Source organism: Rhinatrema bivittatum, chromosome 6 (assembly GCF_901001135.1).
Source record: "Rhinatrema bivittatum chromosome 6, aRhiBiv1.1, whole genome shotgun sequence".
In the NCBI taxonomy this organism is placed as follows: domain Eukaryota; kingdom Metazoa; phylum Chordata; class Amphibia; order Gymnophiona; family Rhinatrematidae; genus Rhinatrema; species Rhinatrema bivittatum.
In genome coordinates this window covers 271,679,071-271,694,958 of record NC_042620.1, presented here as the reverse complement: position 1 = coordinate 271,694,958, position 15,888 = coordinate 271,679,071, and the positions used below count along the sequence as shown (strand labels likewise).

Genomic DNA, 15,888 nt, shown 5'->3' with positions numbered 1-15,888 from the left:
GGTCTCGACATGGGATGGAAGCATTGAGACCACTGGGATTTTAGACCCCACTGCATGCAGTGTATGTGAAGGCGCGTGTGAGGGACTACATATAATCGCCGCTGCCAAGTGACCCAATACAGTGAGAACTTGTCGAGCTGTGGGATACGAAAGGAGCTTCGATCTTGAGGCGAGATTCTAACAAAAGTGCAAAATCTTGTCCTCCGGAAGAAAAGCTTTGCAAAGGCATTTGTTTATGATCGCACCTATAAACTGCAGGGTTTGAGAAGGGTCGAGATACGACTTTTCATAATTTATGATGAAGTCTAGGCTTTCTAAACAATTGTCTGAATTTGGTGGGTACGGATCAGTTTTGGATTTGGTGCCACAAGTAGCCAATCGTCCAGGTAAGGAAAAAGCTTTATTCTGTTTCTGAAGGTGGGCCATAATTACCGCTAGACATTTTGTGAATACCTTGGGTGCCGAAGAGAGGCCAAATGTTAGAACCTTATACTGATAGTGCTGGGTGTTGACTTGGGGGGAAAAAAAAAAAAAAAAGGTATTGTGAGCATATCCATCCTTCAGGTCTCAGGAGCAAATTCAGTCATTGGGTTGTAGAAAGAGTAAAATGATTTTCAGAGAAATCATTTTGAACTTTTCCTGTCAAATGAAACGATTCAGGGTGTGGAGGATGAGGAAGTATTGAGAATAAAATCCCTGAAGCTGTTGATGACATGGCAACACTTGAAGCACCTGTTGATGAAGTAGCGATTGGACTTCCTGAAGGAGGGGAACTTCTTGTAGTTGTGATAGAGGTTGGTGCGGTAACCAAGGAACTGTACAAAAATTTAGGCGATAACCATTCTTTATGATGTTGAGGACCCAATGATCTGATGTGATCCACTCCCATTCCTGACGAAACGGAACAAGGTGTCCAACCATGGGTACTTGTAGCTGTGGCCTGTTTAGGTTCAAAAAGACTGCTGGGGTTTCTGACTAGCAGGCTGTGGTGGCTTTGACGTCTGCTGAGAACAATTCAATCCTTGAGACTGGGTCTGTTGTGACTGATCTTTGTTGATATGGCGGAGGCCTGTACAAAGAATGGCCTATAGGACTGCCTAGGATAAAATGGTTTCTGATAAGCTGGATAGTACCATTTCGTCATTGCTTGGTCCGTGCGTGATGTGAGAGACGAAACTGCCACACTGAGTTGGGATACAGTTTCTCGAAGCTTCTCTCCGAACAGGGTTCCCCTTTATATGGAAGGTCCACTAGTTTGTCGTGGACTCTCTCGCGAATAGCGCTTGCCCGGAACCATGCCATTCTTCTAGCCGTGATGGATGCCACTGAAGTGCGGGCCGAAGTATCAAACCCTTCATAAATTGTGGGGAGTAGATGCCACAATCCCTCTTCCATGTCCGCTACAGCTGGTCTCTGCAGATTTCACCTGCAGGTTGCTGTGCAGACTTCATCTTTGGAAGACAGACATTCATACAAATACTGTGTTATGTAGAACCGGTGCTGTTGGATCTTAGCATTGACTGCACCCCGGAATACCTTTTTTTTCCCAGAATCATCCAGATATAGAGTATCTTTCCCTGGAGGAGTGTTTGAATAAAGTCTGGTCTTATTCATTGCAGACTCGACTACAACAGATGCGTGTGGTAGCTGGACTGGACTATATGCTGACTTCTGCATCCTGAATTTTAAGTCTGTCTTTTTTGGAAGTTGGGGGGGGGGGGGGGGGGGGGGGGGAGAAACTGATAAAGGCGACTCCTATGTCCTGTCCATTATTCCATCCAAGATTGAATGTGACCCCATAGTTGTTGGTTCCACAGGGGGGGGTGTGTGTGATGAAAGGACACTACCATGTCGAAAAAGGTTTGAGGAATCCCTGTAATCTGGGACACTGATTGAGAGGCTGCTGCCTGCAACCCTTGGGTGGTAAATGCAGATGTCTTTCTTCTTAGCTGGTGGAGAGTTGTCTGGACCTCTTCAAGGGCAAGCCATCTTCCCAGCCTGCTTTAAACGACAGTCTGAAGATTCTCTGGTCCCTGACCTCTTGTGGGTAGACTCAGTGTGATGTCTGTCCAAAGTCAATGAAGGGGAGCACTTCAGAATGCAAGGGGTATTGGTATCTGAGCCACCAGAACCTTCTAGATCAGAGATAGCAAACACCAAAGGCAGATCTTTAGCCTGGTGTAAATGTCCCCCTGCAAAACCCTCTGACGCGTGGTGTTTTTGTGTCGAATGTGTTTGTGTTTGCTTAGTTTTCATCTGCTTCGACGCTTGCATCTGAGTCTGATGCGGTGCCCCCGAAGCGTGGCACGATGCTGATTTTCATGCACATGTTGCTGTTCACCCGGATGTCAGATGACGCTAATCATTGGCCGGTTTGCACCGATTGGATTCCTGCGTCTGCCTCGAAGGCTCGGTCTGACTACGGTCTTCACAAAAATGTGTCTGGCAGCGCATTCGGCATTTGACTGCGTTTCACTGTTTCGAGGCCCTTACGGGAATGCCCATGTTTCACATTTCCTGCTTTGGCCTTCGGAAATTTTAAGAATTACTGGGAGCTGGATCCAAGGAGAACACCAGCTTTTATGTCTCCGTTCTGCTGGGTTCTTGCCCTGGTGAGGACTGCACAGAGTGCTGAGTAGGGCATATGAACCGGATGCTTCCAATTCCTGCAGTCTGGCGAACTTTGCGGCTCTCTGCCGCTGGGTTTTTGGAGACATCCTGCCACAATCCTGGCAGGTTGCCTGATCGTGGTCTGGCCCAAGACATAAATAACAGCAGGTATGTCTGTCTGTGATGGACACGATTTTGCCACATTGGCAAAATTTAAACCCGGGAGCTTTAGGAACCATTAGGGCACCGAAAAGTGCCATTTGGGGTTCACTGAAGTGATTCTGAGAAAGAGAGAGAAGAAATCGAGCAAGACAGAAAAGAACCCGTGACCATTGATGTGCGGGAAAGCATAAAACTGAAGAGAGACGGGCAGGAAAGCACTGCACAGGCATACAGAAGCAAAAGTTTGAACGTTCTAGAAGAAGTTGCTGCACCAGGCCAGGAGGGGGCGTACCTAGAAAGCATAGCTAATTCAGCCTGCATGTCTTTGGGGAAAAAAAAAAGTAATGCCATAATTACGTTTTTAAGTTCAAATGTAAAACAAAAATAAACTGGGTTCTTTTGGCACTGTGCATTCTGAGTTTTTGGCTCTTGATCTGTGAAATGGGCACCCATTGTTGAAAATTTCTTTGAGACCAAAAAAGATGAAGGGGGGAATCTGTGATATTGAAAGCTTATGAACTGTAACATTTTTTGGATCCTTTTAAAATGTACCAAACATTAAGATTTCTGTGTTCTCCAGCATCATTGCATCTATTAAACTACACTACTCTTGCTTACCTCAAGCGCTTTCCGGTAGAGACGGACCGCCTCTTCTATGTTTCCTTGCTCTCGTTTGATGTTTGCAAGATTATTTAAAGAGTCAGCATGTGTAGGACAAAGACGAAGAGCTGTATTATAACACTCTTCTGCTTCAGTAACCTGATATACAAAGAAAAGTCATACTCAAAATGTAAACGAGATGAGTACACCTACAATACAGAGTACAAAAGCTAGTAAGCTGCATCACTTTTCATTAAACGTTATATGCAATTCATAGGCCTACTGGTCACAGACAGTACTGCTATGGTGGCGATATATTTTATTCCTGTATTCAGCTACTGCTTTTCATAGGAACTATGGTGGCGATATATTTTATTCCTGTATTCAGCTACTGCTTTTCATGGGAACTGGGTAGGGTCTCAGTCACCGCACAATGGTGACATCTCAGTTCACATAGATTTGGACGGTCAAAGGAGAAGAAAGCTGTTTAGGCACAAAAACAAGATTACAAGCAAGGAACACAGGACAGAAAGACACAAGCAATATCAAGCTCATATCCAAATTTAAAAAAAGAGAAACTTTCATATAAAGGAGAAATTACTTACCTTTTCCATTTCTTTAATAAGGATAGGTGGATCCATGACCAGTGGGTCATGCACCTCTACCAGCAGATGGAGCCAGAGCAAAGCTGATACCACAGTGTATATATATATCCCTCCACTGACATCAGCCCGCCAGTACTCTCTGCAAAAGCCAACTATGGACAAACTTGATTATTAACAGACAACCACTCCAGCACTCAGCTAACAGGAAACCAATTAACTCAGACAAGGAGTGCAATAACCCCAGTCTAGGGACTAGACTGACACTGGTAAAACCCCGGAACACACAGCCTCACAGGAGGACAACAGCACTTCTGGTAGCCGAGGGCGGGAAGGTGGATCCACCTATCCTTATTAAAGGAAATTATCAGGTAAATAGTAATTTCTTCTCTTAGCATTCAGATAGGTGGATCCACGACCAGTGGGATGTACCAAAGCTTCTCCCGAACAGGTCAGGAGGCTACCTGCAGTCCAATCAATACTACAAGTACAAAGGCTGCGTCCTTCCTGGGCCTGCATATCCAAGAAGTAATGCCTGGAAAAGGTACGTAAGGAGTAACATGTTGCAGCTCTGCCAATCTAAAATGGGAGACAGCAATCTAATCTCTGCCCATGACACTACCTGAGCCCTAACCTGATTAGGCAATGTCTGCTCAACAATGGCTGTAACTATCTCCTTAATCCAGTGGGCTATTTTAGTCTGCAACACTGGCTCATCCTGTTTACTCCCATCATGGAGTATAAGCAACTGGTCCATCTTCCTTAAAGGTTCAGAAACATCTAAATACCTCAAGATATGCCTCTTGACATCCAAGGACCGTAACAGGCAATATTCATCCACATCTCTCCTGTCCAAAGATGGCAGGGAAACTGACTGATTCAAGTGAAAATCCGAGACCACCTTTGGCAAAACAGATGGAACAGTATGCAACTGTATCACCCCCGAGTCACTCGCAGGAATGGTCCCCATCAAGACAAGCCTGCAGTTCGGAGACTCTATGTGCAGAACAAACTGCCACAAGAAATACCATTTTCAGGTAAATGACCATAAGGAAAGGCTATGCAAGGGTTGAAAAGTGGTACCTTCCAGAAAATCCAAAACCAGATTATGAGTCCACAAGGGTACCAACAACTGCAGGGGAGGACAAAGATGTTTCTCCCCTATTAAGAAATGAGCCACATCCGTATGAGCCAACAAGGGTCCACCTCGGAAACAGGCAAGAACTGTCACCTGTACTTCAATGAATTAAGGGCTAACCCTTTTCTCAATTCATTTGGTAAAAATACCAAATTTTGAGGGATCTTAAACAAGGATGAACCCCTCGATCCTCACACCAAGCCTCAAACACTCGCCAAACCCGCACAAAGGCTAAGGAAGTGGAGAACTCTCTCACTCGTAACAAGATGGCATTACGGCAGTGGAATAGCCACACTTCAGTAACAAAGCCCACTCAAGGGCTATACTGTAAGACAAAATCAAGGCAGATCTTCATGAAGAACAGGCCCCCTGCCACAGATGATCCTGTGAACCAGGAATTGGATAGAAAAGTCCACCAGGAGCTTTCACAAATCTGCATATCAAGGCCACCTGGGCCAATCTGGTGCTACCGGAAGTGCCATTCCTGTGTGACTCTCGCTCCTCCAAACCGACACTGCCCTTGCATCATGGAACAAATACACACTTTCAATTGCTGATAACATCTGCCCCCTACAATCTAAACAACTTTCCTCCCAGAACAAAACGAAAAAACCCTGGTACTCACCTAAATTAAAAGAAATGAAACACACCCTTAGAAAAGCTGAAAAAAATTGGCGCAGAGACCCCTCCCCTTCTCTCCTCGCCCGTTACAAAACCTCCCTACACAACTATAGAGATATGCTAAACAATGCCAAAAAGAACTACTATGCTATCAAGATTCACCAATTACAATTCAACCCTCAAGCCCTATTTCAATACATCACCTCACTCACCAACCTCACCCAAAATACCATTCCAGAAGAAGAAGCCAAAGTTAAATGCGAGCAACTGGCAACCTTCTTCTATGATAAAGTCAACAAATTAATGACACGCTTTCCCTCCATCTCTCTCACTCCCCAAATCACCCACCCAGCTTACACAAATAACTCTTCCGCAAACCTCATTTCGTTTGAGCACACCATGGTGATGGAAATTAAAGCCAGACTCTCTCCCACCCCTCTGACACCATCCCCACAAAACTCCTCCTTACCATCTCCGACCTAATTGCTCAACCTATCTCTAATATAATCAATGCCTCCATCAAATCAGGTCTGGTACCCAGCCCACTCAAACAAGCTATTCTTAAGCCCACCCTAAAAAAAACCTAAGCTTGACCCTTCTGATCTCGCCAATTACTGCCCTATCTCCAATCTCCCATTTATCTCTAAAATCCTAGAAAAAACTATTAATCGCCAACTCAGCGATTTAGATGACCACCAAGTCCTTTCCTCCTCACAATTTGGTTTTCACAAATTACATAGTATGGAAACTCTCCTCCTGTCCCTTACTGATTACCTTATCAAAGGCCTAGACAAAGGGCACTCTTATCTCCTAGCTATCTTAGATATTTCAGCTGCGTTTGATACAGTTAGCCATCAGATCCTCCTCCAACGGCTTCGTGAGATTGGAATAACCGGAGTTGCCCATAACTGGTTTAATTCCTACTTTTGCAACCGTAATTACAAAGTCAAGATTGGAAATCACGAATCAAAAGAAATCCCCCTTACGCAAGGGGTCCCTCAAGGCTCCTCCCTGTCATCTACTCTATTTAACATCTACCTCTTACCCCTTTGCCAACTCCTATCCAACCTTCAGCTTCCACACTTTCTTTACGCAGATGATGTGCAAATTCTTATCCCTCTTTCCGACTCACTACCTAAAGCTCTAGAAACCTGGGAATCCACACTTCTCAATTAACAACCTCTTAAATAGTATCTAACTTGCCCTCAATACCACAAAAACAGAGATAATGCTCATTTCTACACCTACCCCCTCACATACCAAACCAACAACACTTGTGACTCCACCTCACATCCAATTTTCCCATCAAGTTCAAGATCTACATGTCATGCTGGATGATCAAATTACCTTGAAGAATTATTAAGTCAATACTCAAAGAGTGCTTTTACAAGATACATACCCTTAAAAAACTTAAACCCTTACTTCACTTTTCCGATTTCCACACAGTTCTACAAGCTATGATCTTTTCCAATATAGACTACTGTAACTCTCCTCTCTTAGGCTTACCTAAAAACTCCATCCACCCTCTGCAAATCCTGCAAAATATAGCAGCTTGTATCCTTACTAATACACGTACTAATGAACACATTACCCCTGTTTTAGAAGAGTTACACTGGCTCCCCATCTCCTCCCGCATACAAGACACTGTCACTCATCCATAAGGCATTACACAACCCCTACCATGAACTGGTTTACTGACTCCCTATAATTCCACAAATCCTACAGACCAACCAGAAATCAATACCTCGCCACCATACGGACTCTCTCCCCCAAACTACCCAATTACGCATCCACCAAGGTACGAGCCCCCTCGCTAGTTGGTCCCACGCTATGGAACTCAATGCCCACTGATCTGCGTCTAGAATTGTCTCCCAAAATCTTCAAGCAAAAACTCAAAACATGGCTTTTCACTCAAGCATACACCTATCTACCCTCTCACTTACACCTAATATCTATCCTCTCATTTCACACCTTCACTCCTCACTTCTTCTCTTTTGTCCCATCTGCTGTTCCTTCTCCCTCAGTTTCTATTCCCCCTACCCTTGTCTATCACTTCTCAACCCTCCGTTTTCATAGATATCTTATCTGCTGCTATTATCTATCAGGTTTTTCTCTGCCCAGACTCTTGTTCCCACACATGAATTCCTTCATAACATGATGCCATACAGATGATTTCTTTCATCACATGCTCATATTTTATCACGTTTATAACATGTTCTTGTATTTATTCTATACCTTACTATATATTGCCACACCATACTTTATCCACACTTTGAATTGTTATTTAATGTGGCTTAAGTTTAAACTTGCTAAATACCTTGTTTTTTCTTGTTATATTGTTATTTACATATGTTTTAATTTGTTCAATGTCTAACGCCCTGGCGTATGTTCTTGTTCTATGTACACCGACGCGATATCTTTGATGAGCGGCGGTATATAGAAACCAATAAATAAATAAAATAAAATCATTTGGCCCGACATGGCTAAGGGGGGGGAAGACATACAGGAATTTGCCCAAGGACTTTTGATCTCTCCCACAACTGAAGAGGCAAACATTCGCATTGTGAGATGCCACCAGGTCTAGAAACAGGAGGTCCCAGGGGTCCACTATGAGCTAGAATGCCTCGTTTGACAATTCCCATTCTCCTGGGTCCAAATTCTCTTTGCTGAAAAAATCAGCTCTTACATTGTCTTTTCTTGTTATGTAGGAGGCTGAGATCTCCTGAAGATGCACTTCTGCCTATTCCATGAGTTGGGCAATTTCCTGCAACACTTGCTGGCTCTTGGTTCCTCCCTTGCAATTGATGTTAAGCCACTGTCGTTGCATCATCTAACATTATCTGGACTGCTAGACAAATCAAGCATGCCAACCAGATAGCCCAGGCTTCCACCCGATTGATGCTCCAGCTAGACTCTTTTGTACTCCAGCACCCTTGTACTGTCAATTCCTGACATTGAGCCCCCAACCCTGGAGGCTCACATCCGTCATGAGTACTATCCAGTCCGGTGATTGTAAGGACACCTCCTTCCTTAGATGATCCGTTTGCAACCACTGCGAGACTGTGGACTCCGAGTCAGCAGTGTGCTGAAGAGGGCACATAAGTGCCTTTGCCCACGAAACCACCTCTAGGGTGGCCACCATCAATCCGAGAATCTATAGATAAGATCACACTGTCTGGCATATTGTTTGTCAACATTTGCACCTGTGCTATCAGCTTCTGAATGCGGCACTCCGGAAGGAACACCCTGCCTTGCTTCATGTCAAACCAAACACCGAAATACTCCAGTGTCTGGGATGGCTGTAGATTGTTCTTCACCAAGTTCACCACCCAACCTAGATCCCGTAGCACGGAGATCACTTTGCATGAGACCCAAAGGCTCTCTTCCAGATGCCTGGCATGAATCAGTCAATTGTCTAAGTACAAGTGAACCAGAACACCATCCTTTCTCAACACTTTGAAAAGGCTCTGGGTGCAGTGGCCAAATCAAATGTCAGTGCTCGAAACTGATGTCACTCCAAAATAGTGAAACGCAGCAACTGTTGATGCTCCAGAAGGATGGGAATATGAAGGTACACATTCGACAAATCCAGAGACAAACTCCCGAATATACTGCCATCACTGAGTGTAAAGTTTCCATTCGAAAATGAGTCACCCACAAATGACTCGACTCCCTTGAGATCCAGAATGGGCCGAAAGGAGCCCTTGCCTTCTTGGGCACAACAAAATAAATGGAATATCAGTCCATATTTTCTTGTTACATAGGCACTGGAACTACAGCCCGCAGGCTGAGAAGCTTTTACATCGTACACTCCACTGCTAGTCCTGAGGGATACTGAAAAACTCCAGAGCACAGCCATCTCTTATCACCTCCCAGAACCCTCTGTTCTGACATTATCTCAACCGACCTCCGATAAAAGAGACCTAGCACCTGTTCCCGGGGGAGTGGGTCATCACAGCTTCATTAAGAGGTCGGGGAGGGGGGGCGGGCACCAGTACCCAAGCCTGCACCCTCTTCTGGGCTGCCTGGGACAAAAGGACCGAGATCGAACTAAAGGCAGAGTCCTCTGAGAAGCCAGTCCTCTGTAGTGTCAAAAGCGTCTGAAATCCCTGGCACAACTTCTTGTGCCGAAGGAACGTGGAGTCTGCTTCTTTTCCCCTCTGGTAACCAAGGAACCTAGGCCTCACCCCACTTATTGGCCATTTTTTCCAACTCACTCTCAAGAGTGATCCTTTAAAAGGCAATTGTGTAAGATTAAACTTTGAAATTGTATCTGCTGACCAATTCCTGAGGCAAAGCTGATGCCTGGCCACTATTACTGAAGCAAGGACCAAATTGCAGCCCCCATCTGCCAAAAAGGCGGCTGTTGGTTCCATCGCTGTCCTGGAATTAACACCAGACTCAGACTTCCTGAGAGGGAAGTAAACAAGAGCACGCCACAAGGGAGCAACAAGAAGCTTTCTGCAAATTCATTGCTATCACTTCAAAGGCCTGCTTAAGGATGTCCTCAATTCTTCTATCTTGTGCAACCTTCAATGCCGTTCTCCCTTCTTCAGGAAAGTAGTCTGCTTGGAGATGGCACACAAGTGTATCCACTTTTGGAAAGCGTGATTGCTCTCTCGCAGCTGGATCCAGGGGATACAGCTGTTTCAAGGCTTGCCTTACTTTAAAATTAGCTTCCAGAGCGCCCCATTCAAGATCAATCAATTCTTAAAATAGCCTCCATAACAGAGGATAAACACGAGGCTTTACACAAAGGAATCAAAATGGGATCTTTCTTTGGCTCAGACATGGAAGCAGACCCCGGTACCCCCAGCATCTTCAATGTCTGGGAAATCAGACCCGATAACTCATCTCTATGAAAGAAACTCCTAGTTCTATACGGCTCCAGCCCCGGATGAATTTCCCCATCCTCCAGGGAGTAAGCATAGGCTTCATCATCAGACCATCTGGGACCCTATTGGTGCGACTCACAGTAGGTCTAGACATACTCAGACACTTACCAACAGCACCAGCTTCCTGCACCTGCTTGCCTTTCAGCTTTTTTTTTTCCCTCAGGAAACTAGACAGAGGGAGGGACCATAAGGTATCAAAGGACAGCAGGGCAATAAACTTCTTTTCTCTTTCTACAACAAAACTTTAAATGCAATCCCCAGTAGGGAAATGCACATCCATACTGGTGGACTTGTCAGTGCAGGGGTATATATAGTGATGTCCGCTTTGCTCAGACTCCATCTGCTGGCAGAGGTGCATAACCCACTGGTTGTGGATCCAAACAAGTCAATAAGGTGGCTAACAAGGAAGATATAGGTAAATTAATTGTAGTGTTTTGAGGGTCATTGCAAGACAAATAAAATAAATCTGTAGATTAAAAGTACTTTAGGTTAGCTTTACATTCCTGATCCCTTAGAAATTCAAATTGATAATTCAACAAACTTATGATGCAGAAAGTAGACCAGCAGCAAGAGGGAGGCTTTCCAGCCTTAGTGCCATACCTATGTTTATTGCCCAGCTGGCAAAATGATGTATGTATACACTAGGTGCAAAGAGCTCCTAGCCCTCAGAGAACGAGTCCAATCTCTGGAGGCTAGAGTGGCAGACCTGGAAGAACTAAGGGAGACAGGATATAAAGAGACGACCTTCAGGGACATAGTAGAGAGATCCCACCTCCAATCTGGTAGCCCCCATGCTGCCTTGGAAGAGAAATGACACCTGGAAGTAGAGCATTACCTTGATTCCCCTATGAAGAAAGGCTCAAGAGGTTAGGACTCTTCAGCTTGGAGAAGAGATAGCTGGGGGGGGGATAGATGTCTATAAAAAGAGTGGAATGGAATGAGTAAACATTAATCAGTTGTTTACTTTTTCAAAAAGTACAAAGCCCAGGGGACACACAATGAAGTTACTAGGTAATACTAGTTTTAAATGTAAGAGAAAATATTTTTTTTTACTCAGCACATAATTAAGCTCTGGAATTCGTTGCCAGAGGATGTGGTGAAATCTATTAGTATATCTGTGTTTAAAAAAATGTTTGGACAAGCTCCAGGAGGAAAAGTCCATTAACCATTATTAAGGCAGACTTACAAAAATCCACTGCTTATCCCAAGAATAAGCAGCTTGGAATGCATCTAGCCCTTGGGATCCTGCCAGATATTAGTGACCTGGAATGGTCACTGTTGGAAACCAGATACCGGGCTTGATGGACCTTTGGTCTGACTCAGTATGGCAAGTCTTATGTTCTATCAAATTTGAAGCTCTTGAGCAATAAACACGCGAACTGCAGCCACTGACTTTCTGGGAGGGTCCTAGACTGGTCCAGAAAAATTTAAGGAAAGGAAATTAACAGGCAAGACTAAAATTTTTCCTTCCTTACCATCACTCTAGACTAGTCAAGATGCGTGGGAAGTGCCCAAGCCCATTCAAATGCAAGTGAAGTTAGGGCTACCCTAAGAAAGCCTGCCCCAAATACTACATCTCCAAGCTGTAATATTTAGTGACCAAATAAAAGGACGACCAAGTGCCTCCTTAAAAATGCCCTCTGGAGCACTCAAGTAGAAGCCTGAGCTCTTGTTAAATAAGCACAAAGTGCCACCACAGCCTATAGGTCCTTCGGTAAATGTGTCAAGGAGATCGCTTCTTGATCCAATCAAAGAAGATAAATGGAGCGCTCTCTCTAATGCAAGGGCCATCGAACATGAAAAGCATAACAGTCTTCAGATATCTAAAGATGCATAAAGCATCTTTAGATATCTGAAGAGAACTTGACAAACCTCTCAAGAAGCATATGGATCTCTTACAATGAAGACTGTCTAGTTTAAATGAAACGATGATACAATCCTGGGTAAGAAGGACAGCACTGGAAGAAAAGTGACTGCAGAAAAACCAGGCAGTATCTTTGCGAGATAAGGCCTTTAAATCCAAAATACATCCAGCAAAACATGTTTAAGTCAGTAGGAGGAAGAACCCACAAGAGTATTAAGAGTGGGATTAAAATGCCACTGGGGAGAGAGGGTCTCAAATTTGCGAGGATGACCAAGTGGCTACCTTACAAACATCCTCTGAAACAAACTGTAGCCTCTGCACACAAAGAAGCTTGAACCTTTGGTGATTGAGTATGAAGAGACTCCATGTTACCACAGTTGCTGAGAGACCTACAGATTCTGAATGTCCCCTTAATCCACCAGAACACGATTTTGATGTTGCCATCTCTTCGTGGGCTCCACTGAAGAAAACAAATCTGTTTTTCTAAAGGGATTAAAGAGAAATGTAGTCATACCTATTAATTTCCTTTCCTTGAATCCTACTAGAACAGTTCATGCATATGGATTTATGCTCTCTCACCAACAGATGGAGATAAAGAACCAAAAAAACTTTTCAATTATATCACCACTGGCAATAAGAAGCTGTGCAGCCTGAGAACTTGCCAGTACCTCTATGTCAAAGCAATGGAGTGTAGAAACCCCTATGAGCAAACTACAAAAAACTTAAAAAGCTATGAAACACCACAGGAGGAGACCTTGCAAATGCAATCCCCTTCTAAGAATACCAACAGAGAACAGAAAAGTAAAAAGAAGCAGCAAAGAGGAGAAAGTATCTGCAGGATTGCACCATAAAGACTGAGAACCTTTTGCGATACTTAAGGAGCTCTCATCCAAGGTCAAGAAAAACCTGCAGCCAGGGACTTTCTGGGAGAGTCCTGGATTAGTTAGGAGACAAGGAAAGGAAATTAACAGGTAAGATTAAAATTTCTCCAGTGCACAAATGTGGGAAGTTCCTAAGCTCACATTAACACAGGTGGGCAGAACACAGGGCTGCATAGAGAAAGCATGCTACCATTTGGCTTGCATATCTAAAACAAAAGTTAGACCAAAATAAGAAGACCAAATGTCTGTCCTATAAATAACCTCCAGGGCAAAACAACCACCGCTGACAATGACCACGCATAAACACAAATAAAAATGAAGTGTTTCCAGAGTCTGAAAGCTTTTCAGAAAATATGCCAACAGAATACCACTTCCTGAGCCAGAAATCTTTAAATGGCTAGGGTACAAGACAGCCAACAGCTGGATCCCTCCATCAGAGCAGTATCTTGAGACAGATAGCAAAAGTGGGCAGATTTGCATACTCATCAAATTTGCATTCCTGTCTTTGTGGACAGTCTAGAGCCAATAGTATGATTATCAACCAGTGAACTTCTATTCTTAGAATCCTACCCAAGGTGGTCAAACTTTATAATGTTCCTCCTTAGGTAAGATTCTAAGAATAGAAGTTCACTGGTTGATTAATATCATAAAGCAGCTCACAGTTTTGCCCAAGCAGAATTTCAGCATCAGTTCCTCCAGAATACACGTCCATTCCACAGCTGAAGACCTGTCAGCTTAGCAGTACCAGCAAGAAGCCCTGTAGTCCATATTAAGGATGCCTCATCAGTTTAATATCCTCTGAAATGGTTCCCAGTTGAGAGCTCATTCTTGTTAAGATGACATTCTGGACATGTTCTACTCCTGCAATGCAGTACTTAAGTTCTAGGAGATTCTGCTCTGCCCAACACAACAGAAGGCTGTACCACCCTAAGGGTCAGCATGCCCCCTTGCCTGTTTACAAAGGCTACCAAAGCAGTGTTGTCTGATCAAACCAGAACTGTTCCCCTTACTGAGCAGAGGAAGAGTAAAATAATGAACCTAAAGGCACTGGTTCCAATCCTAAGAGGGTATGAGGTTACTACTTTAGCTTAGAGCAGAGGTTCCCAAATCTCTTGGGGGACCCTCAGTCAGTCAAGTTTTCAGGATATCCACAATGAATATTCATGAGAAAAATTTGCATGCAGACTTTATACCTATAACATGACTTAACGACTCGTTACTTACAATTAATTCAGCATTGAACTCAGGTAAAATACCCAGTTATATAGGCTGGCTCTCACTTACTAGTCCTTCAAACAACTCAGAACAAGGAACAATCTGTAAGTCTCTCAAGGAAAGGACCAACTGTAAACAAACAAGAAGGCAGCCCAGGAGGGGTTTGTGGATTGGCCTGCCTTCCTTAGAAGAAAAAAATGTAATCAGGTAAGAAGTAATTTCACCTTCCTCTGCATTCAAGTAGGCCAATCCACACCAGAGGCAGGCAGCCTCTGGCCCATTAATACCACCCTCGCAAAGATCGTATCCTCTTGAGCTTTAATATCCAAGCAGTAATGCTCGGAGAAAGTATGTAAGAAGGAGCACATTCTGACAAATCTCATGAGATCACAGTCAAGACTCCATTTACGAGACCACCTGTACTCTAATGAAATATGCCATAACTTGCCTAGGCAATGGTACCTCTACACCTACATAAGCTTCGTGATAGTCCTATTGGGTTAAAGAGGTTATCAGTAACCGAAACAAGGTCTCCGTGGCTAATCTAAGCCACCAGGTGTACAGACTTGCAATCCTCCGTATTACCCTGTCGAACATCAGCCAGGGAGGGGACCCACAGCATTATGCTCCACGGCTCACTGTCGAACAGAAGCATAGATTCCCAACATCCCCAGATCCCGTCAGCGATCATAGAACCACCGCACCGTCACTTTGTGGTAACACGCCATCAGATCCAGAAACATCTAGTCCCACTGAAAGACTATGAGCTGAAAAACATCCTCTGCCAGCTCCCACTCTCCTGATCTAAGTCATGTCTGCTGAGAAAAATCGGCCCTCACATTCACATTGCCAGGATGGACAGAGACTGATGTTTGGCTATGTTGTTCTTCCATTTCATGAGAGCATCCATTGCCACAGTTACTTGACAACCACTACCACCTTGATGGTTTATATAGTTGACTGTGACTGACATTCTTACTGCTTGTCCTGTCAGCCGGTCAGCAAACCGCAAGCATATTAAGCGACCTACATGAGCTAATTTGTTGATGGGCCTTATCTTCAGCATTCCACTGACCTTATGCCATCAATTCTTGGTAGGGTGTCTCCCAACCTAGGGGCTTGCCCCTGTTGTGAGCACCTACCATTCTGGGGTCTCTAAGGGTACCCTTTTTGGGAGAAGTTCTCTTTTGCAGCCATCACTGCAACTTCACACTCACTTCCATCAGCTAGGATAGCCTCACTGCCTACACCTATAAGTGCGGAGTCCACCACGCCAGCAGAGCCTGTTAAAACGAATGCA

The 15,888-nt window shown here is 44.2% G+C and overlaps 1 protein-coding gene across 5 annotated transcripts in view; it reads right to left on the bottom strand.

The window, feature by feature from the left end:
- OGT (O-linked N-acetylglucosamine (GlcNAc) transferase) overlaps positions 1-15,888 on the bottom strand; it is a 323,288-nt gene that overhangs the window by 170,424 nt on the left and 136,976 nt on the right. For all 5 annotated transcript variants that reach the window (XM_029607212.1, XM_029607214.1, XM_029607213.1 and 2 more), the window contains one exon: positions 3,391-3,531. In XM_029607212.1, the coding sequence (XP_029463072.1) occupies positions 3,391-3,531 (141 nt within the window). The remainder of the gene's footprint in view (positions 1-3,390; positions 3,532-15,888) is intronic.